The following is a 27,713-nucleotide window of genomic DNA, read 5'->3' as shown; positions in this document are numbered from 1 at the left end:
GACGGGCGTGGACGTGTTTCTAGAGCAACACACCAAACTGGAGCCTGCAAAATCGTGCTTCCCTGGCAAAAATTCCCTTTCAACATTATTAGGAGATCTCCAGGATTGTGGACAGCCGGCTGTGTCTTCTCCTGCTGCAGCAGAGCCAGCCAAGACCGGGAGAACAAAGGAAGAGGCTCTCTCAATCCCACAGCCCCAGGCTGGGGGAAGAGGACATGAGCTCCTTCCTCTGGTTTCTCACAGAGGGCTGAGTAAGCTTTGGTGCTGTGGCCAATTTAGAAGCCATTTTCCAAAAACCTTCCCACACCCCACTCCTAAAATTTTTCTTCTGTGCCGAGAGAGGCCCATCTTTTGGAAGTCCACCCCTAAAATCTGCCCCGTCCAGCCCCGAGGTGTCATGCCTAGCATGGCAGAAATCACAGCACTGTGGACACAGAGCAGGCCCAGGCTTTCCAGCTTCTTCCCATCGACCTTGATGATGTATCGGGATACAGAAGCCTGGAAATACCTTCAGCAGCACCTTGAGCTGTGCTCTGGCTGGTTTTGGGAAGCTTTTCCTCTGCTTCCCGCCGGCAGCACAGCCCCAGCTGTCTCCCACCACGGTCACGTTGCTGGAAAAGCATTTCCAAAAAGAACCAAAATTATATATATATATGTATACATACATATATATGTCTATACATACACACACACACGTATATATATGTATATATGTCTACCTATATATACACATATAGGTTGACAGGCAAGCTGCCAAAGTAGAAAACATCAGATCACCCAGTTTGCATGATGCGTGTTAAAGAAATGAGACTTTTAGCCCATGACATCTTCTTTAAAAATGAGTATTTAAGATCTTCAAAAATTGCTACAGTACAAAAAGTGTTTGTGTGTGTATATATATATATATATATTTTCTCTCTACATATACCGTATGTATGTACGCAGATGGACCGGAATGGATGACCCCACCAGAAGAGATGCCCCACTTGTCCTCCACAACATTTCCAGGCGTTATTGTCTCAGCTCTTTGCAAAGTCTTTGCATCAGTTCATGGCACATAATGGTATTATTGGCACAGGTTCAGAGTCACCGTCCATGGCCGGGCTCCAGGCGCTCATCCTTCCCTTTCCATGCCTTGCTGGTTCCTCCTCCTCCTCCTCCTCCTCCTCCTCCTCCACGGGATTCTTTACTCGCACACTTTCCTTTCTCTCCTCCCAAAAACGTGCTCCTCGACAACGCAGTTACCTATAGGCGTGTTCATTTTTATAAAAATATATTTGGCCCATAGAACGCTGCTCTTTGAGTCTCCTACTGGTAAACAGAAATGGTAGGTACAGGTAACCCATTATTTTTTTTTATATTTTTTACAGGTTCGCCAATGGAATCCTGTTGAGGATGAGAAGAAAAAGAAAGATTAAGTCACGACAGGGAATCTGCACCAAGTCTTGTGTCACTGCTTGGATGATCTCTCACAGCCTAGAGGTTTCCTCCTCCTTCCCCCTTGGCTGTGGAGCTGTGGGATTCCTGGGGGAGCAGGGTATCAGTGACCTCCTCCTCCTTCTCCACAGCTGCTGGTCTCTGCTGGGGATTGGGACCACTGCTTCTCTCTCCTCAGGGCCTTTTCCAGAGTGGGATTTACTCCAGACCATCCCTGTGTTCTGCAGCTTCTCACACTCGGGCCTCGAGCAGCGAGTGCTCTGGCAGACGAGCAGATGATGACAAGCACTAACAAGATTTTCTGAAGTTAAATCTAAAGAATCAATAGGGAATTGGTTAAGCACCAAACCAGAGATCCTATCAAAGTCCTTAAGCTATTTATTTATCATCTACTGGAAGATGCCTTCCTATGCAATCTTGGACCCTCAATGTGAAGACAATCACTCCCCATCACTGGCGTGTGGCCACTTGCTCTACATGTCCCTGACATTTAATGAGCTGTAGCACAGCTGGGTGTGCCAAAGACAGCTGCCAGCAGGTACCTACGCCCTGTACAGCCATGCTCAGGATACACATTCCTAATCCACACATCCCTAACCTGTGCCCTCTGCCTGGCTGGGATCAGCATCCAGAATGCGGCGTGCTTTTTGTTCCAGGATTCTTTCTCTAAAAAACTGCTATTTTAAAGCAAGATGCCCAATACACCATCTCCAAGAACAACCCTGAAGTCTTAATTAGCGAGACAGATTTTCCAGAGTCCTTAATCTCCTGTGCTGGGGCTGTGCTGGGACTGCTGCTACTCCTCCAAAGACAAGCTGGGATCTTTTATGATGACTCATTATCTGTTAATGTTAACACAAACCATTTGCTGTCGTTAGGCAGAACGGGGCCAGCAGCAGCTGCTGCCGTGTTCGAGCGTGGCTTCACCACACAGCACTGTCAGCTCTCACCGCCCTGTGCCAGGGCAGGGTCAGGCTGGTGTCACCAAACCAGCACAGCTGCTGGCCCCAAACTGTCCCCTCCCTGCCAGCGGTGGCCAGCGTCCCGTGGCTCCTGGTGGGCACTGGTTAATGCAGGACAGCAGGATGTACAATTGGTATTGTATCCCAAACAGCCTCTTTGTGCAAAGTAGGTCAGCGCTTGATCAACCTTACAGATTTTTGTATAATCTCATTCCATGGGGTTTTTCAGTCAAAGAGAGCGGGATTAAGGACAAGAATAATGTGGAATCTCAAACTTCATTGCAGAAAGCCCCAAAGCCAGGATGAAATCAAGCCCAACCAGCCATCCTGTGCTGTGGTGCCTGGACAAAGCCACTCAAGTCTTTGGCACGTGTCCTGTGCTGGTCTGCAGAGCGGTGGTGCTCCTGCCTCCATCTGGGTGCTCCTCCAGCACCACTGGTACCAGGGAAGAGAAGTTTTCCTTTTCATCCCTCCCTTCAGGTAACTCCTGAGAGCTTCCCACTGACTGCTCCACTCCTCAGCTAGCCAGCCCAGGACTGCACTGAGGCTGCACTGCCACACCAGCCTGCTGCAGACAGACTGACTTCTCTGCCTGCAGGAGCAGCTGCTGCTGAGGTGTGACATCCACTGAGCTGTGACATCTACCAAGGAGCTGGTGCTCCAGTGGGGCCCAGAAGCCAGCACAGGCAATCTGCTGGAAAGCTCCAGCAGCTGCTTGCCACGGGCAGCATTGCCTGCTGTGGGGAGGGATGGTGCCCTGGCAGGGACCACGCCTGCAGCACAGGAACCCTCCCCGTGGCTCCTGCTGGCACAGGAGGAATCTGACCCCGGGAAATAGCTTCAACATCTGCTCCCTGTGTACCTGGATGAGTTTTACCAGGTTTCCTGACACAAACGTGGCACTGCCTGCAGCTTTCTGGGCTGGAGATGCTCTGCAGTGCTGTCCCTTATATCTGCTGCCTCAACTGCTCAGCCCAGCCTGATGATGCTGTCGGCATCACCCAAGGCCAGCGTGCCAGCTGGGCAGCACTATGGTCAGTCCTCACACCAGGCTGATGGACTGTCAGATGTGAAGTTCACATTAAATTCCAACTTGGCTCCCAGTGGTCATCTCAACAAAACATCTGTAGCACCTCTGTCCTGCCCTCCCTGTCCTGGGACATGCCACCTGCCTTGTGCCTCCAGCTCTGGCCCTACACCATCAGGAGCACTAATGTGCCAACGAGACAGCTCAGAGCTGTGAAGTGCTGCCAATAAAAATGTGTAAAACACTAGGAGGAAGGGGAGAAAGCTGCACGTAGCCCCTCCAGCCAGAAAGCTGCACATGCTTCAGAGCATCCTTCTCTTTTGCTGTGGTGCAGTGGGTCAACAGCAGCTGTCCCCTTCAGGTGACCTTGCTGCAGCTGTGGATGCCAGCCAGGAAATACTCATTCCCCCGGAAGCTGTGCAGCCCAAGCAGCTGCATCTCCTTTTCCACCAGCCTCTCCCCTAGAAACAAGAGCTGGAGAGGCATCCTCCATGCCTCCACTCCTCTGCTTCCCTCCATCCCACTGCTCCTCTGGCACTTGGCAGCTGGTGACAGCACAAGGCAACCACGGTGGCAGGGACAGCCCGGCAGGGACAGCCTAGCAGGGAGCTCATCTCCATGCCATCTGCACCTTACACAGTGACACATGAAACTTGGAATGCTCATTTCACCTGAGGGATTTCCCACCAGCACCTGGGACACAGCGCTTATGCAAGTGTGTCCCAGAAACACCCTGGTGCAAACACACCTGTGCAGAGTAAACATGCAGAGAACAGGTAGAACAGGTTTGGGATCAATCTCATTTTGTTATCCTTAATGAAACCAAACAGCAGCTTCCAGAATTGCATCTGTAATTGAAGTGCCATTACAGAGCTAATGCTCCAGGTACGAGCCCGATGGATTTTTCCAGAGCGCGTCAATGTGCGTTTTATGGATTCCATGAAAACGGATCAATGAGAATTTCAAGGATTTAATAAGGCGTAATGGAATGGCTTCAGGCCATTTAAAGAAATCTATGGAGGTGACCAGGGCACAGTCTTGGGCCCAGGGTTTCACAGGACCTGGGGCAGGAGCAGTGGGATCCACGCAGGATTCCTACAGTGCTTAAGCTGCTCCTTCCTTCCCTCTGCCTGAGGCATGGAGAGCTGTAGATGGCATTGAGTGTAGCTGGCTTGCTTTATGTGTTATTTCTTTTTAATTCACTTTAAGCCAATGGAAAGACTTCCCAAACTACAAAACTGAGGGTGAAAAAGGCCCAGTGGGTTATTGCTGAGGCTGGTGCTCCCTGCAGATCCTCCATGCTCATTCTCCTGCTGCCCTCACCCCTGGCACCAGCTCCTGCCTGGGTTCCTTTGCCCTCTGTCCTCTGAGACAATGGCCACAACAACAGAGTCCAAGAAAAAACACCACGAGCATATCAGTGGATGGGGAGTGAGAGCCTCCCACCTCCAGCAGTGAAGCTACTGCAGCCAGAAGAGGCTCTCTAGGGGCAGTGGGGCCATGCCAGGTGAATCCCTGCTCTCTGCCCCATTGTGCTGGCACACACCTCACCTGCCCTGTCTAGACACCACAGCCCCAGCACGGCCAAGATCATTAACTTTTTATTCCCTTCCATTCTAATCTAATTATATTTCTGTGTTCAATAGCTGTGCATAATGTTAAACAGGCTATTCCAAGTGAGCTGCAGCCAGGGAAGGCTGGAAATTTCATTTACACTGAATATATGATTCATTACAGCAGGGACTTGAGACAGAGCAATTAATTCACCTGAGCACGTGGCTCAAGCGGGCATCGCTGCCCAGGGCGAGCTGGCACACACAGACTTTTCCTGCCCTGCCATTAGCTGTGCCACCTTCAAAAGTGACACAAGGAGGTGAAAACGGCTCAGGCCAACTCAACAAAAGAGACAGAAATCCCCGAAGATTGTACCGTTGCAACCAGAACATCACTGCACTCCTTCAGTCACAGCAACACCCCAGGTGTGACCAGCTGCTGGGGACTGTGCTCAAAGGGTTGGCCTTGCAGAGCAGCAGAAGGAGGAGGAGAAGGAGGAGGAGGAGGAGGAGGAGGAAGACCCCAGCACCCTTGCGGTGATCATGGAAGTGTTCATGACAGCAAACATCACCAAATGAGCTTTCAGATACTGGTGGAGCGTGCTTGCCAGATGTGTGGCGCTCCGACGAGGCAGGCCGTCCATCATGCCACCAGAGGTTAATTAGAGATCAGGCCATTTCCCAGCACGGAAATTACTGTGGCTTGCTGAGGTTTCAGAGGTGGGCTGGAACCATGGGATCTGGCTGAACTTCAAGGCTGCCCCAGGGACCCTTTGCTTTTGAGTCCTTGTCCATCCCAGTCCCTCCCTGTTAGTGTGGGCCTGTCTGCAATTAACCTCCCTGGAAAAGCCATTTGGCTCCCAGTGCCCCATCCACGGCATGGAAGGAGCCCAGTCACACTGCAGGAAGTGCAGGAGGGAGGATGGCACCAGGCAGGGGACGATGGGCACAGTGGGGGCACAGGATGGAAGCGGGATGGACGCAGGGAGCGCGGTACGTACCAGGAAACAGCCCGCTGGCGTCTGCCCTGCCCCCAGAAGTCAAACAGGCTTCGGCCAGTCAGCAGGAGATTTCAAACCATTTCTCAGACACAAAGGCCACGGGAATAAGATGCCGGTCAGAAGAAGAGGGTCTGCAGTGAGCAGAAAGAGGGGCTTGTACACGCTGGTACGTAACACACACGGTGCAAGCCGGGGTGGCCTGCTGCACAGTCAGCTGTTTTACATCTCTCCAGAGCAATGCTCCGACTGGGTTGACCAGGCTGCCTGGAAGGGTCCCAGAAAGCATCCCTGGATGGTGAAAAAGCCATGATCTCTGCTAGCCAGAACACAGGCGCTCTCGATCATCTGGCTGGAGCTCATATCAAACCAAGGCTTATGGACACCCAACAAAATGGTGTGACACTCCCTGCCAGTTCTCCACCTCCCGAGATGTGAAGAACCCCTGGAAAATGCGGACGAGCAGAACCCCGCACACGCGCAAGAGATGCTGATTGAAAAGGCATCAATGCTGACTGAAAGGCATTAAATTGTTGGCTCCAGGCCTGTCCTTGGGGCAGGCAGATCTGGGCTCTGGCTGCCACACATGTCGTGGTTCCTCAAGGCTGTCTGGAGCATCAGCTGCTCATTTTCTCCCTCAAAACTCTCTGCCTGGCTTCCCCTCTACCTTTGATGGGGACACACATTTACCATATGGTGAAACCACACCAGCACCCAGTGAAAGCACTCTGGAGACAGCCTGTGGTGCGGGAAACACCGCTCCCAACCCCACGGCTCCTGATCCCCCCCATGGCAGGCGAGGGGCTGGCAGAACACGGCCACATCCCTTGGCTGCAAACGACGCTCCTTGTTAGCGCTCTGCCGTTGTTTTGCAGCAGCCAAACGGTTCATTTGGCTCTCGCTGCCTGCTCCTCCATTAATCACCTGCTTGTTTGCAGCCCGGCAGCTTTGCCGATGCCACTGAGGAGACAGCACGGGCGCTGGAAAAATGGATCCAGTGGCATTTTATGTGCTGGCAGGAGCAGCAGCAGCAGCTGGGAACTGAACACCATGCGGTGCTGAGCTCGCCCAGCCCTGCAGGGCCAGGGGCTGCTGAGGCACCCACCCAGCCTCACCGCCAGGGCCAGGGGTCAGGAGGCCAATCCCACACTGAGCTATGAGTGGGTGAGCACCCGAGAGGTAGGAGGCTCTGCCAAACGCTCCTGGAACATCACCCCTGAGCACCAGGGCCCATCACCACAGAGGGATGGCGCTGCCCCCACACCAGGAAACCACGGCGCCCACCTCACCTGTTTCCATTGAAGGTGGTTTTGTAATCCCCGGGCGAGTGCAACGTGTCCTCGGCGTAGACGGGCACGGGGGTCCGCACGCACTCGTGGGAGCACTGCAGCGTCTCGTTGTAGGCGGTGAAGATGTCGAGGGCGCTGGGCACGCGGGCGGGGGCGAAGTCAGTCAGGTTCTGGCAGCTCTCCTCCTGCTGGTCCAGCTTGCGTTGGTGGCTGTTGCGCCGGGGGCGCCCGCTCTGCGCACAGCTGGGCGGGGGGGAGAGAGAATCACACAGTCAGGGGATGGTCTGGGTTGGAGGGAGCTTAAAAACCCTCCAGTTCCATCCCCCTGCCATGGGCAGAGATGCCTCCCTCTAGATCAGGTTGTTCCAAGCCCTGTCCAACCTGGCCTTGGACTCTTGCAGGGATGGGGCAGCCACAGCTTCTCTGGGCAGCCTGTGCTAGGGCCTCACCGGGAAGAAATTTCCCCAAGATCTAATCTAAGTCTTCCCTTTCGCTGAAAACCATTTCCCTTGTCCCATCCCACTGTCTGTCTGTGTCAAAAGTTGCCCTCCATCATTTTTATAAGTCTGTCATGGCCTGAAAGGCCAAAGCAGAAGGGATGGGAGGCACACTGCATCCCTGAAACTTGGCTAGGGAACTCACCTGATTGACCAGTCATTAGAGATTGTTCCATACTAGATTAGAATTCAGAAATTCCAATTCCAATTCAGAATTGGAAAGATCAGCCACAAGCAGTAATTTGGCTCGGTGCTTTTTTATAAGAACCAAATTTACATTTTAGACACAAGCTTTTTCCCATCAGAGGAATGACTTAGTGAGTCACACTTTTGTACCTGCAGGAAGCAAAAGCCTTTTCTTAAGTGAAAATATGTAGGTGAGAACAATCAAGTGAAACCCTTTCCATTTGGGAGACACCAACAGGTTGGAACTTCTCAGGATAAATGAGCTCAGGACCTGGTGTGACACAGCAGAGGGATGGCTGGCAGGGCAGCCCTGCTCCCCGGGGGCTCCTCCAGCTCTGGAGGCTTCATAAGGATCTCGTGTCTGCACAACACTTCTGCCTCAGTACGTCAGAGACGAGGAGAGCCCCAGCTCGCGGGAGCCGCCCTCAATCAGCCTGGTCCTATTTCAGGGTCTAGACACTGATTTAATTAAGATGCCACTTTTTCCAGATGGGATTGACAGCGTCTTGCAGAATGCTGGAGTTTTGGGAGGTGGCAGCTCTGAGGGCGGTGGGAGCTGGGGATGCCAGCACTGTCTGTGGAGGGGCAGCCCTGGGGACAGGAGCGTGGGGCTCTGCTGGGAGCAGCGCTGGCCAGGGTGACAGCATCTGGCTGCTGGCTCTGCTCTGCTTGATGCAACTGAAAGAGACAGCCCTAAACCAACTGCTGTCTCCCCACGGCACGTGTGCAGGAGGAGCAGTGACAAGAAGGACGCTGGCTTGGCACGCAGCCATCGCTCACCCGTCCTGCTCGAGGGGGACAAACGCCAGCCAAAGGACGGGGACAGTGACTGTGTCCCCGCCGGGGACAGGGCCAGCGCGTGTGACATGGGTCAGCCCTGCCATGGAGCACCTGAACGTGGCCTGGAGTCACCCAATGAACCGAGGCAGTTCGGTTAGAGCTGAGCAAGCTCCCAGGTACTGTTTCTTCACCTTGGACACACCTGGGTGCTGCCCACACTCCTCTGCTGAGGATTTTCTCTGGTGATTTCTCAATTTCACTTACTGCAAAGCATTTCTATTCTACACTGATCACTGGATTTATTTTTCCCCCTTTTTGGCTTCAGCAGCAGTTACTGAGCTGTTCTGCCAAGCTGTGGTCAGCCGGATCAATGACTCGTACCGCTCGCTGCTGCGACTGGAGACAAATCCCACAAGTGTTTTATAAACTATTCTCCCTGCTCCTTCACTGAAACACTGCAGCAACCAGGGAAGTTCAGCGAATTAAATCCCACTCGAGATGAAGGAGGGAGCGTCACTGGCTGCTCCCCAAAGCAAGTTCAGCTGTGGGGACAGAGCCTCGGTGTTTTCAGTCAGCTGCTGCTCAGCATTACGGCTTTGCCAAGATGAAGATGCCTCCATAGCCCTGCAAAGGGCTTCTCCTCTCATCCCAGCTAGCCAGCAGGCTCCTCATCAACCTGGTGTTGTAATTGCCTCCTGGCTGCAGAAATTGATTTGCTGCAGCACCCACGCAGAGCTCGGCCAGGCCGGAGGGGAGAGGCACCAGCCACGCTCCCCCCAGCCCCGTGCTGCAGCCGTGTCGCTCTGCCAGCAACGTTGACCTCAAAGTAGGCCAGTTTCCCTGGGAAAATAGGTAAAGTGAGCAGTGCCTGGAGCGAAAGCTAACCTATTTTGCCATACGCCCAGCCACACTGGAAGAGAACAAACCGGAGCAAATGAATCTGGAGGAGCACAGCAGAGCCCTGGGGGTTGGGGCATGCTTCAAACCATGGCACCTGAGGGGCTTCGAAGGTGCCCTTCCGTCCCTGGGGTCACAGGAAGGGCAGGAGGTGCAGCTGCTTCTTGCCAAGCCAGGCTGGGGATTTTAAGAGCAGCCTCAAAGCTCCTTAGGGAAGGCGGTGGAGGAGCTGCTGGCACCGGACAGACCCTGGGAACACCTGCTGTGGCCCAACACATGGCTCTGACCTCTCCAGGTGGCATTGTGCTGAGGCACGTGTCCCATGAGACTTGTCCACCCAGCCTGGGCACATGCTGGTCCCAAAGCCACTGGCCAGGTGGTGTGAGGTGGGGAAGCTGCGAGGGCGCAGCCGAACCCCGATGCACCAAGCTCCTTTGGAGGTTTTGCTGTAACCCCCCATTTTCTCCTACGATGCCTTTTCAAAACTATCCTGGCAGGTGCCACAGGCTTTGGCAACTGCAGCAAAATGGGCACCTCCATCTCCACCCTGTCCCCATCCCACAGCACCCCCCAAGCCAAGCAGAGCAGGAGGGACCTTACCAATTTTTTAAGACAAGAGTTGTTATCAGCGCAGCTATGACCATGATGAGGGACACGGTAATAGTGATTATCTGATGAACAGCCAGACCTGCAGACAGAAGAAGAAAAGAGACAGTGGGGATGGGAACTGAGGGGACCCTGGCAGAGCCCCCCTCCCCACACAGCCCCCCACCACCCCCTCCCAGCGCGAGGCCACACATAGCCCCCGGCAGCGGTGCCGCAATCCTCTCTCCTGCCTTACACAAAATAATCTGTAAGCCAGGCTCCTCATTTCCTATCCTCTCAAGTATGTTCCTTGTCAGCCCGAATTAGGCACGAAGAACGGAAGAGAAGTGAAGACGTCTCCCCTCTGGGACGGAAAGGGAGACGAGAGCAGCCTTGCACCGGGTGCGGGATTCACCAGGGAGAATAATTACAGCACTGACGGCTGCTTGCTTTGCAGGTCGGGTGGGCTCATTTCCCCCTCTTCACCTTCCACGGGGTATCATTTTGGCTCGTGGATCATTCCTAATGAGCAGTTTGGAAACAAAAGCAGCTCGCTGTACACTATGTTTGTGATTTTGTGCTGCCTTACAGTTGCAATTTCATAATGAAATGATTTTTCCTGGCTGCAGCCCAAGGATGTGCTATTTTTCACAAACAGATGTTGCAGCTCCTGATGGATGGCAGTTTTAATAAATAAATAAGTCTTAGAATGACAGGAAAATAAGCAGTTTTATATATATATCTGTATGTGTCTGTGGCAAGGACAGTGTCACTGCCAGGGCCACGGCTCAGCTGGAGCTGGGGCTGCCTGGGGGCCACTGGGCAGCACTGGGGCAGCCACTGCTCCTGGGGAGGGATTCACTCGTGGCCCCCGTGCTGGCAGGGTGGGCAGCAGCCAATTCCAACTCACTCCTTGTCTGCTCCACCTCTGGGTTTCATCTCCCAAGGGAATTCACAGGGAAAATGCCACATTGGGGAGGCTCCCCACCTCCCACTGGCACCCCACCTCCTGAAGGTGAGGCCCGGAGAAAGACTTCTGGCCCCAAGCTATGAGTTCCCAGATGGCGGTGACGATGGGAGCATGTCCCCACGGGCCCGAGGAGGGTGGTGGCAGCTCGTGCCCACGCGTGGCAGGTCAGGAGTGACGCCCACCCCGGCAGCAGCCAGCCCGGCCGCATCCTGCACGGCAGCCTTGGAGCAGCTCCCAGTGGGACGCTGCTGAAAAAGATAAAAGGAAAGACTCTAAAAATAAAATCAAACCAGCCCAGTGCCCGATTCCTTTGAAAACAGAAGCGAAGTCGGGGACGAGACCTTCTGCAACACTGGGAGCAGAGGCAGCGGCGGCGGGGCCGCGGGAGAACCTAACGATGCAATTAATCCTTGCATTTACGTAATGGGAAAGGCACAGGCAGAACAGATTGCAGGTGGCTGAGCACTGGGAAGGATGGCAGCTCCTTGGAGCAGGACACATGGATTTTAAGAAAGGCTGGATAATTTTAGACTCCATCACACACATAAGTTGCCATATGTACCGGCACAGCAAAGTTCCTTTGCATCACGTATAAATTCTGCACAAGCCAGGGGGATTTCAAGGGGACAGGAGACCTTTGTCTCAGTGGTGGTGACGGACAGAGGGAAGGCACCCAACAGGTGGCCCATGATGGTTCCCTGGGAAGCCCTACAGCAATACCTGCTGCAATAAACACTACCAGGTCTTTATTCTTAATTTACAAATATATCAGATAGCTTCTATTAGGCCCTCAAAGCATGTAGGGCCATACGGAGCAAGATCAAGCAAATATCCAGTCTGTGAGGGGTGGGGTTAACGGGTGGGGCACCCTCTGAGAGGGGAATGTCCTGTAAGGGACATAAAGCACCATGGAGGGTGAGGTGAGATGGACAGAGATGATGCCAAAGGCAAAGCAGTGCTTTACACACAGCCCTCAAAGCCCAACTGGATGGAGGAAGGGGACTTGGAAGATAAAATCAATAGTTCATAGAGCAAAATCCTTCTCCTCCAGTGTAGGAAGCTGCCTGGCACAGGCATAACTCCCCACGAGAGCCTGTGCCCCCAGGGAGAGACCCCGGGAGCAGGGATTACAGTGCCTGGGTTTTGTTTGCTCATCTCCTTGGCAAAAGCTCCGATCCCAGCGGGTCAGGGAAGCTGGTGGCCATGTAATTACACGTTATTAACCGTGGGAACAGGGAGCTGCAGGGAGGGCAGCGGTGGGAGCGCGGGGAGGGACGCCCGGCACCGGCCCCTCTCACCTGCGAACGCCTCAGCCCTGCGAGGGCTCCCCCTGCCAAGGCTTTTACCAGGCAATTTGACGCAGTGACCATTTAACTGGAGGGTAATTACAGGAGAAGTATTTAATGGAGCCGAAAGTGTGTCCAAGCCTCTGCGCTTCTGCTAGTGCAGCAGAATTCCGCATGCCGCCTGCCAGGAGGGAAAGCTCTTCAAAGGCGCTCTCTGAACCCTCGGAAATGCTGAAATATCTCTGGGTTTTTCCACTCTCGTGCCGTCCGTGTGCACTCCGCTCTCACCGGAGCCTCCAAATCCCCGAGGTGGGGGGAGAGGGGCCACGGAATCCCAGCAGGCAGCACAACCCAGCTCCCGATTCCCCACATCCTGGGCAAAACCCCAATCTTCTCAGAGCAAGCCAATGCCAGGGCTTTTTTTTTAATTTTTTTTTTTTTATCTGTTATTTTAAAGACCGTATATTTGCTGCTGAGATGAAAGTGCTGAGGTTTGGCCTTTCTGGCCACCTTTTGAAACGGCTCCCGGACAGCTCTGCATCAATGGAATTAATTCCATGAGAAAATCCATTCGAGACTAATGTCTTGCTACTGCAGGAGCGCGCCATGGCAGCGAACAGGAGATATAAGCTCTTAATTAAAAACAAAGAGAACCTCTATCCCCCAAGGCCTTTATTTCAACAGCTCTGGTTAGGGAAGCCTGTATTTTTCATTTTCCCAATAAAAACAGCTACGAGCTGCAACTCTTTGAAGACCCTCGTCAAGGCCTTGAAGCTGCATAAAATTAGAAAAAGGAGAAAACAGCTCTATTTCATTTGAAAGGGAGAAAACTGGAGTTACTCTTACAGGCCAGATGTTGCTACCCCCAGTCTCTTCCCACACTTACGCTGTGTGGATCTCCCTCTCCTCAGCATCCCATCCTCATCCCTGCCACGAGTCCCCTTCCTCTGTTCTCACAAGCCCCGAGCACCAGGATGCCAATGCCTCCTCCTGAGCATTGTGGAGAAGCTGGGGCAAAGCTGCTGGACTCAAGAGGCTTTACAGCTTCCTCAGCCATCAGAAATCACATCTGAGCCCCAAAAACCTCATCCCCTGATAAAGCTGCTTGTGGACAGAACAATTCAATCAGGAGCGTGGTGTGGCCTCCCTGCTGCCACCGCCGGCCTTTCCCAGGGGGGATCAGCCAGATTTGGCCGTAACATGAACCTACTGCTGGCTAATAGCTTGTAAGGAAAATAATTTACAAAAGCCACAAGGGTCCGATGCAGGGGAGGAGAAATCTTCTTGAAAAGCCTCGTTACAGTACACAGCCAGTTCCTCTGCTGCCCAATCCACCACACCACAAGCCACCTTGGCTCTGCTCTTCCCAACACCTTCTTGCTGGCAAAGCTGAGGTCAGCAAAGCTGCTTGGTTTTTCACCTGGTAAATCAGTGATCTCTCTGAAACCCAGCCCAGGGAGTGTTAGTCATCCTGAGGTGAAAATGCAGCTTTTCAGCAAAAAATCCACCAAGGTTCCTGGCAACTTCCCGGTATTATGAGCTGGACTGATGAAAGAAAGAAAATATCTTCCCGCTGCTGCTGCTGCAAAATGTTTTTGCCAAGAAGGAAAATCCTGGAGGTTTATGCTAAAGACACTGGGACTTATCTTCTCAGGTGTTACAGCAAATATCACTGAGCAATAAATACTTGGAGAGCAGCAGAGGAGAGTTTGTGGCTCGCTGAGAGGCACGTGGGAGGATGTGCACAGGCACGCTCGCCATCCGCACATCCCGGGAGTGTCCCGACTCCCTCGTAGGGAGAGCTCAGCTGATGGCCACGCTCCTTTCTGGCTTCCACCATCATCCTCCACCCTCCAGGAGAGCTGCAGGGCCCTACAAGGGATCCTTTGGGCAGCTCCCAGGAAGGGTAACCGTGGTGCCAGCCCAGGAGACACCATCCAGTTCCTTCACCTCCTCTCCGTCCCCGAGCTGCGGCACCACCCCACGCCTTGGCACGGCGGATCAAAGAGACAGCTCCATCCTCACTGCCCAGGGTTTTCTTTTAAACACATTTTATCTTTAATTAATTCCTTTGAAGCTTTTTGCATCTACTATCTCCTCGCCTCCAGCAACCCCCTACTGCACCCTCTTTCTGGAGGCAGGGTCATCACCAGCGGGAAGCAACGCCTCTGGTATTATTTATTCCTGACACACTGCCGGCTGGAGGTGGGGAGGGGTGGCCTGGGGCCATCACCAGCTCAGATCCAGCTGCCAACACCCACATGGCCCCCACTTTCCCCCAGGAGAACCCCAGCCCTGGGGAAGGGGTGTCCCTGAGCACCAGCTCTGCCACAAGCTCACAGAGTGCGGTGCCAAACGCGCCGCGACCGGTCATCAAATACCACTGAGAGCAGCAGACAGCACATGGAGTTTTCTGCCTTATAAAGCACTTAAAGGTTTAATTAAAGACGGCTTTATCCTAAAGCTCCTGAAAGGAGGCTCAGACAAACCAGCGAGTGCAATTCCTGCCTCGCACCGACAGCTCTGATTCATTCCACTCTTCTCTGCTTTGGCTGAGGCTGCGGGACCCGGGGATGCTCTGCCTTGCTGGAGGAGCCCAGCCCACGTGGAGAGTGCCCGGTGAAAGCTCCTCACAGCCCTTCCCACTTGCAGCGTGCTGGAATTTTAATTATTCCTCTCTTTCCCTGCTCCAGAGTAAAACGGTTATGACAGCCCTGAAGAAGGAAGCACATTTTTGAAAAGCACAAGCATAAACTACGCCTGGGTGAACATCTTGCACGCCCAGCTGATGCCAGCAGTGCTGTGCTGCGCGGCAGGGGTGGCACGGGGACAGGAACACCGGAGCCACAGGTCACCTGAACCCCCACAGCAGCACCCACCGGGCCAGCGCATGCGCCTGCCTCTGCTCTCATCCCAAGCATTACCTGCCCTCACTCCTCTGCTGCCTCTCCTGCCTTTGAGACGAGTGATTCCTATTCCAGGGGAATTTTTTTAAGCTTGTTTTTGCTGTCAGCGACTCACGGAGGCATTGTTTCTGGCTTTTTCCTCTCGCTCCTCAGCGAGGAGGAAGGGGGGCGAGAGGATGATCTGACAGAGCAGAGCTGCTCCCATTGCTCATCTCAGTGAGCACTGCTGCCTCTGCTGAAGTGAAGTGGGTCTTTTTACCACCCTGCATGCACCCCAAGGACGCCACGGTCCCACGCAATCACCAGGGACCCAGAGGCAAATCCCAGAGGGATACAAGGACATGGCACAGGAGGGATATGGGGGCAGCAGCACAAAAGCAGCCACCTGCTCCGATGGAATCAGTGCGGAGGATCTGCGTGGCTCCAGGAGCCCTGGGACAGCTCCGCCAGCTCCTGTGGGTGCCACACACAGGTGGTTGCACCCTGACCCCCCAGACATGTGCTGGGGACAGCTGAGGAACCACAGGCAGAGCGAGCAGCACCGTGCCCACCCCGGGCTCCCATCAAGGCGCCTCACCGGACAGGGACTGGCAATGCTCGCTGAGGCACATAAACCGTACAGGCGAGTTACCTCATCCTCATTTGTAGCCATATGTTTTTCCCAGCAGAGAACAAACACTTCCAGCCGCTACAGCTTATATAACAGAGCGGAGCAGGGCTGGGAAGCTGCACGGCTTCGCACAGGCGCCGCACCAGCAAAACTGGCACGGACCCTGCTTTGAGACAGAGCCGGCTGCTCGCTCCCAGAACGCTGTCCCGAGGCATGGCAGGGGCATGGAGCTCCCACTGGGAGCATACTGAGAGCTCTCTTGGGTGCTCAGCCCCAGCACTGGAAGGAAAAGCGGATCTGGACCTCAGGAGCTTTTCAGCTGAGGGTGGATGAGCTGGGATCAAACAGGGCCTTTAGACCCGGGAAGAAGTTTATCGCATTCACTGCTTGAAGAGAAGTTAATTAGCAAAAACTCCGATCATGGAGAAAGCCCCTAATGAGAGCTAAAGCCTGCAGATTAAAGCAGCTGGCCCCCTGGGAGCTGCCGGGGCTGCAGCTCCCGTTGTTCTGCGGCCACGCAGGACAGCAGTGGTGGCACTGGCACGTGGGTGGCATCACTGTCAGCTCAACTTCGCCTGAACAAGGCAGCCCACTCCAGTAAGTCCCAGAGCCCCAGCACATGCCAGGAGCCACCCTCCCACAGCTGGTGCAGGCAGAGGGGCTCCTGCAGCTGGCTGATGGCAACAAGTCCACTGGACCCCACCCTTCTGGACTGGATGATGCCACTGAGGCCAGAGGCACTGAGCACGGCAGGTCTGGGGAGACCAGGCTGATGCTCTCATCATGCAGCGAGCAGCAAAAGCCTCAGCCCTTATCAATACTCCCTCGCTGATCTACCCAGCCCATTTCAGCGTTTTGTAAAAGGTGTGTAGGCTGGGAGTTATTTTTTGGCTATAAATAACCCCTTTAAGTCAGGAGCAACATCCTGGTTGCATCGTCTCTTTTTGCCAAGCAGGGCAGGCTGGATAAATTAATTGGGATTAAGATTAGGCCATAAAATTCCTTTTCATTTCGACTAGAAAATCGCAGTGGGCTCAAAGCAGTCGATGCACAGTGAGTAAATTCTGTAAACTATCCACCGGTATCCCACGGTTTAATATCAGCAATAACAAATATAATTTGCAATAAATGGGAAGCAGCTTTCCCATCCATGTCCACGCAGCAGCCAGCGCTGGGGGAAGGCATTGCTGTGCCGAGCGTGATGCTCAGCGCGATTACGGGAGATGGGCTGTGGATGGAGACGGTAATGGGAAAACACAGCAAGTGGCTGGAAAACGCCTCGGATAAAAGCGATAATCAGCGCTGCCGCTCTCCTCCGAGCGCCTGGTTAATGTCACACTAACTCCTGTCCCAGGCAGCGCTGCCGCCGGGAGCCAGCCTTCCTGATGTCCCCGCCACCTCGCCGTCCCCCGGCAGACCCTACCTGTGCTGTCCCCCAGCCCACGCGGCGGCCGAGCGTCCTTTCCTCCGCTGCTGTGGCCGGCGGCCGGCTCGGCGGTGCCGCTGCGCCCGGGGCTGCTGCGGGGCCCGTCCCCTCCGGCCGCGGGGGCCGCGGTGCTGGGCGGCACCCGGGGGGCCGTGGCGGCCGTGACAGAAGTGGCAGCGGCGGCGGTGGTGGCGGAGGTGGTGGCGGCGGCGGCGGCGGCGGTGGTGGTGGTGGTGGTGGCGAAGGCGCTGGGCAGCGTGCTGCTCTCCACGGAGTCCTCCTCGCCCGTGGGGCCCCAGACGATGACCTCGGGCAGCGCCGTGGGTCTCCCGTCCCGAGGGGCGAAGCCGCGGCCGCGCAGGTGCCGCCGGCCCCTCCGGGAGCGCGGCCGGGGCGGGGGGCGGCCGGCGGGCAGGGGGGCGGCGGGGGGCGGCCGGCGGGAGCGGGGTCTCTGCAGAGGGGGCGCGGGGCCGCAGGTCCAGGGGGGGGCCGGGGCGTTGCAGCTCTTCCCCGCTCGCCGTGCCCCACAGCGAGCCGCGGGACAGTCTGTGCCGGAGCGCCGGCCGTGGCGAGAGCTTCCCCCCAGTGCCGGTGGCTGGGGGCTGGCAGCTGGCAAGGTCCATGGCTAGGTGGAACATGGCTATTAAAATCCAAGCATGGCTTCCGAGCGGGCAACCTGACCTGTGGATAGACAGGGATTGTGTTAGAAGGGCAGTGGGGCAACCCCGCTCTCCCTCTCGGTGTGGCACACCCTAGATCTCTGAGCCCAGCCACACAAAACGTCTCGCAGCTCCACGGGTGTCATTATCCTCCCTGGTTCTCCAGCCAGAGGCCCCCAAAACGGCATCATAGGGCGTGCTCCACCCCATCCCCCTGAAAACTGCCACCACCAACATAGCAGGCTGAGGATTCCCATTCACACTTGTGACTTTTCAGTTGGTCTGGGAATGATGGGAATGACCTGAGGATGGGTTTTACCAGGCAGAACCCTGGAGGAGCAGCCAGTGCCTGCTTTACCCAAACTCAGCCCTTTCGGGTGAATTATCCACAGCAGATGGCCCAGCCCAGCTCCAGCAGCACAAGCTTTCCCTCCAGGCACACTGAGATGCAGAGGTATCAGAGAGTCCATCCCTTATTTCCCAGGCCCACAGGCAGCATGATGAATCCCTCAAAGGGCTGGAGCAGACGAGTGTGTGGGCTCTGGTGTTTGCACGTGTAGCCCATCTCCCACCATGGCAGTCACCCACGCCGCAGCAGGAACATCCTCCCACGGCACATCCCCTCCCACGGCGTGGAGCACCCAAGCTGAACATGACCCTGCAGCACAGGGAGGGCAGGAGAAGCAGCCCCTTTTGCTGCTCTTTCTGCCACAGAGCAGCTGGAACACCCCTGAGCTGCTGGCAGCTTCAGCAGTTAGAATTCTGCTTCCATGTCACCGTCACATCACGTCATGTCACAGCCCTCTCCCTTCCCCAGTGACATCGCACCGAGGCTCTGCTCCCCTCATGTCTCCTCTACGATGCTGCCCCACGTAAAGCAGCAAAAAAATTCTCTGATAGGCAAATTTCTGTTGCCTTCTTCCCCCTCTACCCCCCCCCCCCCCCGGAAAAAAAAAATCATTAGGCCAAAACCCAAAAATCTTTACTCCATTTTACTTAGCTTTTACAGGAGAAAGACTTTTGTCGAACTCAGCAGGAGTTAATGAGAGCTTTACATGGCTAAACGGGCTAATCCTCTGCAGCAGCGCCCGCACAGTCCTTGGGAGCACGACAGAATGTGCATCTGGTTGACAGAAGCATTTGTACACTCCCTCTGTGCGTGAGCAAGCCAAGCTAAAGGAGCTGACCTGGATACTCCCAGGCACAGGCTTTTTCTGCTCAGAGGATCTCTGCTTTTTTCCTAATTGGGTATTTTTTCAAAGCGTAACAACATTTATTTTGGGGAGGGAGAAGGCAACGCAAGGAAAGAGCGCAGAAGGAGAAAGGGAAGAGCCAGAAACAGACAACAGAAACCAAAATAGTTCAGGCTGGGGGAGGAAGGATTTCAAGGCTTCAAAAAAACCACAAACCACCCAAACCGTGGTGGTGGTGGTGGGTTTTTTTAGAGGCCGACAGAGTGGTGGCAGCACGAAGAGTGTCCCCCACGTGCTGCAGGCAATGCCGTGCTTCCACTGGTGAGGAGCCACAAGCTCATGCTCCAGCGGGATCATCAAGCACAGGCTCACCTTTGCAAGGCTCAGGATCACTCCTGTAGCATGTCAGGCTTGATTTCAGCCTCTTCAACTCCCCAACATCACCTGAAACGTCTCCTTGCAAAGAAGGAAAGGTGCTGGGCACCTCCTGGCATGTCACTCACCCCAGGTGCCACCTCTCACACCATCTGTGCCCACCCCCAGACCTCATCCCCTCCCCAGCTCTCTGTGTTGCTCACACTCAGAACTTTTATGAACAGCTGCTGAACACAGCAAGGGAAGATGCGCCCAGCCCAAACTTGGTGCTCGCTGCATCCCAGCCACTGCCTGGAAACTTCTGAAAGACAAAATGCCTTTCCTTGGTGCTTGGGATTGGCAGCTCACAGGAAAAACAGGTATTCCCCCTGCTTCCATCTCCTCCTGTCTCCTTGTGACATTTCAGGCTGCAGCGAAGGCAGTGTGAACTTGCAGGGGCTTGCTCCTGCAGAACCTGCCCAACACAGCTGCATCATTCATAGCAGCATCAGGAGGATGTGTGGGCAGAGGCAACACCCAGCCCTTGTCTTGCCCTGGGTCATGCTGGAAAATTGTGTCCCAGCACGGCCATGCAGCGCTGGTGACACCCAGGACGCCGGTGTCCCTCACTGCTGCCACTGCTGCCCAGGTCCGAGGCTCTGGCATGGGGATGGACGCAGTAAGGGACACCCAGACGGGGCAGATCCCACTCTGCCCTGCGAACAGGGTCACCCCCCACCAAGGTCCCGTCAAGCAATGCCACCCAAGGGGTTGTCACCCCAGGAGTGTCCTCCTAGCCACCATGCCGGCCGGCACGTCCCCAGGAGATGCCTTCAGGGACAGAAGCAGCCAGTCCGGTTACCTCGGAGGAATTTTGCGTGGCATGCGATCTTCTGAGGGCTTTGCAACAACAGATAAGAGCAAGTGTCCTTCAGAATAAATAGCAGCGTGTAGGAGTTGCCGTTGTCCTGGCAACGCAGCGTGATGTGCCCGGCGCGGCGGCGGGGATGGATGCGGCAGCGCGGCCAGAGGCAGGACCACCCGGCCCTCCCCTGCCTCCCACAGCCCCTCCCCACACCAGCACCCTGCCAAGGCTGGCAGCGAGAGCCACGCGTCCCGAAGGACACCCAGGCAGCGAGGATACATCTCGCCCGCATCTCCTGCCACCTCGTCCTTGCCCCAGAAAACCTGCGCTGTCCCGGGAGAGCCCGCTGCGGCTGGCACAGCACGGCCCGGCCCGGCACAGCGCCCCGGGAGTCCCCGAGCCTCCGCCTCCCCGTCGCCCGAGCAGGCAGGAGAGCACCGAGCGCCTCTCGGGAGCGCCGGCACAAAGTCACCGCTGCTCGGAGGCCGGCAGGGCGTTCCTGCTTCGCCCAGACATCAAACGGCTCAAACGCCTCTCCAAAGGCACCGGCTGCTCCTGGGGGACAGCAGAGCGGAGGCAGAGGACCCTGTGGTGCTCCCAGTGCATGGGATAGCTCCCTAACTGCAGCCAGAGAGGGGCTCTGGCATAGGGAAGGGAACACATCATCCAGACCCACACAGAACATCCATCTGGCCTCAGTTTGGGGGCATGGAGCCAGCCCTGGCTGGAGAGACGTGTGGGCCAGAGGGATGCATCGGGCAGGGCTGTGGTTGTGCTCCTCACTCGGGAACCAGGGCTTTCCTCACCCCCCTACAAGCACACACAACCTATTTTGCAAAGAAATTTGAGGAGCGTGGGCAATTTTCACATTACTTCTTTTCCCATCTTGGAGGTGAATGGGAATGTTATCCCAAAATACTGTTCAAACTCCAGGAAAAACTCAATAGAACTCTGAAACTGGGTTAGATAAAGAAACACACAGAGGATGTATTTGAGAAAATGAAATCCTGTCCTTGAACTCTTCATCCGAGGTCTTGGCTCCCACCAGCCACAAATCCACTGCCCTGGCTCCATGGATGGTGAGGCGGCCACACTCACACACAGGAAATGGAACTCCTGCAAATATTTACCTGCAGCAAGCACGAGAGCAGATTTCAAGGAAACTGCTGGGCTAATGACAGGGATCAGGCACTCCAGGACTATTTCCTGAGCCAACCTGAGCCCATCCCAGTTCCAAAGGTGATGGAACAGTGAATATTGCACTGGAGCCACCACAGCCTCCCCACCCAATGCACTTTTCAGAGTCCTCCCCTGTATGAAACCCCTTCCTGAATCTTTCCAGGTGCAGCTGTGTGCTTTGAAGAGGAGGACAGTTGGCACCGGATGTGAAAGAGATTAATTTCAAGCATGCTGGAGGACGTGAGCTCACCGTGGTCCTCGGCAGTGGGGAAGAGTCTGCCGTGGAACTTGGCACTACTGTGCACGTGGTACCAACCTCCACGTGCAGGGAGGGAAAGCAGGAGCATCCAGCAGGGAGAGGGACAGAACAACCCCTGCCCCAAGCCTGGGAACCCTCAGGGGGGGCAGCACCTCAGGCAACCCTGATACTGCAGACAGGACATGGATTAATCCAGCACACCCGCTGTGCTCCCAGAACCCCCCGGCTCTGGTAATGTGTCTGAAAATTAGCTGGGATCACGGCTCTGACAAACATCAAAACACCACCCGTCAGCACTAACCCACTTCCCCAAAGCCTCAAAGGCTCACTTGAGTGCAGTCCCTTTCATAAGGTCCTTTTTTGCTCTCCAGCATCAGCCCCTTTCTCCCGTGCCTGTGGAGACACTTCACAGGAGCATTAACTGTAGAATAGGCTGATTTTTAATGCAGAATTATACAAATGGAGCCATTCTTCCATTTCATGCCTCCTGTTAGGTAATCTATCGGTATTGCACAGGGAATCAAGGTTATGTCCTTGTTGGGGTGATTTACGAACTCTGAGCATTTCATATCTCCAAACACCAAGCGAGGCAGGGACAGAAATATTCCTGGGAATGCCTGGAGCAGGAGCAGGAGCCGTGGTCAGGGAGTTGGGGTGATGTTTCCTTGGCCCAGGCAAGACAAGGCAGGAAAGCAGGCACCATGCTCTAGGAAAAGCATCCTTGGCAGCGCGGCTGCGTGTCCTACAAAGGCATTGGGAGCAGGGCAGGTTATGAGAGTACACGCAGGAACTCAGTGGCTCCACACGGAATAGAACGAGGCCGCTGCATCCCAGTGGGTGACTTTCACACTGGAGCAGGAAGAAGAGGGCAAAACTTCAGTGGCAGATACTTGGCCCGTGATCGTGTGTCCTCGCCGAGGTGGGGACTGCAGCCACCGCCGCAGCCGCGCTCCTCTCCATCCTGCTGTCCTGTGGGATGATCCCTGCAGTGCAGTGACTGTCCTTTGTTGTCACACTACCAACCATCACCATGGAAATGGAGCACTGCCACTCTGCACTCTGGGCTGGGCCGGGACTCTCTCCAGGGCTGGGAGGAGGGGAGATGCACCCTCCCATGTGAGGGCAGCATGGATGAGTGCCAAAAGGCATGTGGCAAGTTATGACACAGGATCAGCAGGTGACCTTGTGGACCACTCCCACATGGCATCCACCGTGTCCCACCCTACATCCCAGGCATCAGCAGTGCCATGGAGACCTCTCTCCTGAGCCATGTTTTGCTACGGGATGAGTTTTTCTGATCCCAGACCCAATGGGAACTGGGAACATACAACACGCTGTGCCATCTGTAGCCCCAACTTCTTCCCAGATAATTACAAATTTGTGAAAATATGGCTGCCAAGCTCTTTAAAGCCAGGACTGGGACTTATGGCACAAAGGCTGACACACAGTAGCACCTAAGTAAATTAAATGTGCCACATCACTACCTATCTATATTACAGTCCTGAGCTTCAGGATTACCTACTAATAAAAGTGATATTTAAAACAAGTCCTAAGTTCCTCCGCTGCCCCCTTCTCCCCACAAGTAATTAAACTGACGCCGCTTCCCGCAGCGGAGGGGATGGGATTTATCATGGAGGGAAATCAGCAGAGGGTGAAATAGGTTGAATCCTCCCCGCCACGCTGCTGCGGCCAGGCAGGCAGCAAACACCCACTTCCCTGAGAAAACGGGGCAGGAAGAGGTTGGGTGGGGCTGGGAAGCCACGGGTCCCCCCAGGATGGAAATGCCAAGGTGGAGGCAGCTGGATCCATCCCTGGCTGAGCCTGGGGAGTCGAGAGAGGGGCGCAGCAGGGCGGCCGTGGTGGGGGGAGCCGCTCTCTCTTCTGCCTCTGCCTTGAGCTCACCCAGCTGCAAATAAACAATTTTACCATTTGAATAGCCGCGAGTGCGGAAGGCATAATTAATACCCAGCGGTCCCATCAGCCAATGTGCTGATGCGGGAGGTGCAGCCCCTGCCAGCGCCGGCAGCGCTCAGCTTTGGCTGCGCAGCGCCGGCCCCGGCTGCTCTCGCTCCAGGCCGTCCTTCGCTGGAGGCACAGGAAGGGCAAAGCCCCTGTGCAGGCACCTGGGGCTGGTGCTGGAGCCCACCAGCACAGGACCTCTCTGGGGCATCCCACAGCCACAGGATGTGGCAGAGCAATGTGGGGAAGGGTAAAAAGGAGCGGGTAGAGAGCAAGCCTGTGTGGCATCGCTGTGAAGGCAAGAGCTGTGCCCAGTTGCTGCTGAAGTTGAGCCAGACTTTAACTCTGAGTTTCAAGTTCAGTTCCCACCTTCAAATATTTTAAAAGACGCTGACAGGACAAAAGGCCCAGTGCCTCCAGACAGCCTGAGGATGAGTGTGAGAGCTAACACAGCAAGCTGGCCAACGCTGTCCATTATGGTCAGCCTGGCTTAGGTTGCTCTAGAGAGAGCAGGACATCTGCTTGAGAGAGTTTTCTCTGGTCTTCAGGGATTATTTCAGACAGGATTTGAAAAGTGCCAGGGTAGGAAGCCCAGAAGTTTGCATGCATCTTCAGATAAAAACATGTCTCAAAAATTCCTGTGCAAGACCAGTGCTTGGTAATTTACCTGCACCACTCTGGCAGCAGCAGCTCTGAGCCTAGTCTGGCTCCCCTGGGGCTACTCAGAGTGCTGCAGGTTCATCTGCCAGTGCAGCGAGACAGGTCCCAGCCAAGCCAGGGGATGAGCTGCCTTGAGTCCTCCCCAAGGGGGTCAACACAGTGGCAAGCTCAGGCCCTGCATCCCAGGGCACTGCTGGAGCATCCCTCCTGGCAAGGCAGAGTGTGGGTGCTCCCGGAGCACCCCTCCCAGTGGGCATGGGGCAAGAGCCACTGGAATATCTTCTCCCAGCAGCACAGCCTGGGTACCACCAGAGCATCTCCCACAGTGGGCATAGATTGGATACCACTGGAGCATCCCCTGTAATAGGCACAGCCTGGGTACCACCAGAGCATCTCCCTCAGTGGGCACAGCCCAGATATTACCAGAGCATCCCTCCCAGCAAACAGGGTGTGGGTACCACTGGAGCATCCCCCTCAGCACACACAGCGTGGGTACCACTGGAGCATCCCTCCCAGCAAACATGGGGTGGGTATCACTGAAGCATCACCCTCAGCACACACAGCGTGGGTACCACTGAAGCATCCCCCTCAGCACACACAGTGTGGGTACCACCGGAGCATCCCTCCCAGCAAACATGGGGTGGGTACCACCGGAGCATTCCTCTCAGCACACACAGTGATGGCACTGCTGGAGCATCCCCCTCAGCACACACAGCATGAGTACCACTGGTGTATCCCCCTCAGCACACACAGCATGGGTAACTCTGGAGGATCCCTCCCAGCACACACAGTGATGGCACTGCTGGAGCATCCCTCCCAGCACACACAGTGATGGCACTGCTGGAGCATCCCTCCCAGCACACACAGTGATGGCGCTGCTGGAGCATCCCCCTCGGCGGGCACAGCACGGCCGTCGCTCCCCCCACGCCGCCCGGCCGCCCCAGGCAGCAAACACTGCGTGCATTTAGCGTGGCAGGGCCGGACAGTGGGGTGTTTCATCAACCCAGCAGCGATAACACTCGGCTTTTGTCCCTCCTGGATAAAGGGGGTTTGTGAGCACTGGCTTTCCAGCCCAAACTGGCACCTGTCGCCAACTTACCCCACTCGTCCCCCCCTCGAGTTCTGCAGCAGCGCTGGGGACCAGGCAGCAGCAAGAGCTCCAGCTCAGACACAACTTGCTGGGAAGTTTCAGATTTCCAGATCCACCAAAATCTTGTCGAAGAGCCGCGGTCTCGAGCTCTGCTCTTGCTGATATTAAAACCAGTCCATAAACCTAAGGAAATCAGGGCTTTCCCCCTCATTTTAGCTTCTACCTAAGCCTCCTTGTGTGTTCCAGCTCCTCACGCACACCACAGAATCACTGCCCAGCGTGCTGTTGGTGACCTGGCACACGAGACGGTGCTGCCTTCTCCCATCCCCGTCACAGCAGTGGAAAACACTTCCCCATGTACCAAAATCAGTCTGCTGAGGGAACGGGACTGCAACATACGTCGCAGCACGTTAAAACCAGAGCTTAGAGATCATCCCTGGTGTTAGTTAATGCTGCCCACAATAAATAATGCCAGCGGCTGAGCTGAGTGGCTCCCTGCCGTGGACACAGGCACAGGCAGGACAGTGCACTTCCCCACAGCCACCATCCATCCAAGGAATTTCTGCTTTCCCTGCTTTGCTCATGAATTTTCTTCCATTGCCACACATCTGCCTCCTGTACAATCAACTGCAGGATGATCAGGACTCCCCCTTGGATAAAAGGGAGTGTCCAAGCAGGATGCAATGCTCCGTGCTGTGGGGTGGGATGGGATGGGATGGGATGGGATGGGAGAAATGAGGCTCTTCCCATCGGGATGGCAATAGCTCCAGATCCCAGACTGGAGCTGGAGCCTTCTGAGGGGTTTTGTTCCTCTGAATACATATCCACAAAGGGATTTCAAGAGACAGCAACTGAGTCAAGCCAGCCCTCAGCTCTGAAGGACCTACAGTGAGGAAAACCATGGCACAAACCTACGGCTTATGCTGCCCTTCAACCTCAGCGCTTTCCAGATAAATAACCCAGTGCTGATCGTATTTTCTAAATGAATGTGCTCAAGCATGTCATTACAATGAAAGCAGGAAATGCTTTGATCTAAAAAAAATAAGTTGGCTCAATACATCTAAAGTAGCAGCTTAACAAGCTTTAAAGCAAAACAATTAAAGGAGGTCTGTGGTGTCTTTGTAACACAATGCGTCTTCGCGGGAGCTGCGCATCAGAGCCCACTGTGGTATCCGTATCAATGGGAAATGCCTCCAACCATGGAACACATCCAGGGAGAAAATACCTCAACATGGGATTTTTAATGATGACCTCACAAAGTGCTCCGCTTTCCCCGGAGCAAAGACAAGCATTGACCCACTGGAAACATCTGGATGACCAGGACAGGGCCCAGCCAACCCTTCCCCCTAGCAGAGGCTGGATGCCCACACAGGGATGTCCAACTAAGTCAGGTGTTCCCTCCAGCACCACGGTCTCTGGGTGGAGCTGCTCTCAGTTTGCCCTGCAGTGACTGAGATCCAAACCTGTCTTTCTCCTGGGAAGTCCCCGGCAGCCCAGAGATGCACAGCCTGCCCAGAAACCTCAGCAGCCATCCTCAGGAATGAACACAGGGAACACGTCAATAATTTCAAAAGCTCCATAAACTCTAACAGAAATGGAGAAGATGAGAGGAGTGAAGACTCTGAAAGCAGAAAGAGGAACAGATGGCTTTTATGGAGCAAGAAATACAATAGGAAAAAATGGAGCAGCAGAGCTCTCTTTGAAGGTGTGAAACGTCAGTAGGGAAGCCTGGAGAAAGCCAAGGCCCAGGAGCTGGGAGCTCAGTGCAGGGCACTGCATTGCCCAGCTGAGGCTCTGGCTGGTGGTCCTGGGGAGCCCCTGGACCCCCTGGCTCCTGAGACAGCACTGGCTCTGCCCAGCCCCACCACAGAGACATCCCGCTGCCAGAGAAGGGTCAGCGTGACGCGCAGCATGGAGAAAGAACAGCCCAAAAAGATGATGAAAAAGCCAAGCTAAAATAGAAAGCAAAGGCAGCGGGAATGAACTCTGGGGCAAAGACTCTTGATCCTGTCACAGAAAGTTCTAAATCCCTTTTAGCACCAAGCAATTTCTTTTCCATGGAGAAGAGCCGTTCTCCCTGCCATGG

General features: G+C 55.0%; 1 protein-coding gene across 1 annotated transcript in view; it reads right to left on the bottom strand.

The window, feature by feature from the left end:
• Positions 1-826: 826 nt before the first annotated feature.
• AJAP1 (adherens junctions associated protein 1) overlaps positions 827-27,713 on the bottom strand; it is a 34,029-nt gene continuing 7,142 nt past the window's right edge. Inside the window, 6 exon segments of the mRNA XM_038159769.1 lie at positions 827-1,386; positions 5,981-6,111; positions 7,267-7,509; positions 10,227-10,314; positions 17,407-17,902; positions 17,904-18,090. Coding sequence (XP_038015697.1) covers positions 6,039-6,111; positions 7,267-7,509; positions 10,227-10,314; positions 17,407-17,902; positions 17,904-18,090 — 1,087 coding nt within the window. The 3' untranslated portion in view covers positions 827-1,386; positions 5,981-6,038.

Source organism: Motacilla alba, chromosome 21, assembly GCF_015832195.1.
Source record: "Motacilla alba alba isolate MOTALB_02 chromosome 21, Motacilla_alba_V1.0_pri, whole genome shotgun sequence".
NCBI classification, from domain to species: Eukaryota; Metazoa; Chordata; class Aves; order Passeriformes; family Motacillidae; genus Motacilla; species Motacilla alba.
This window is presented reverse-complemented; position numbering and strand designations above follow the sequence as displayed.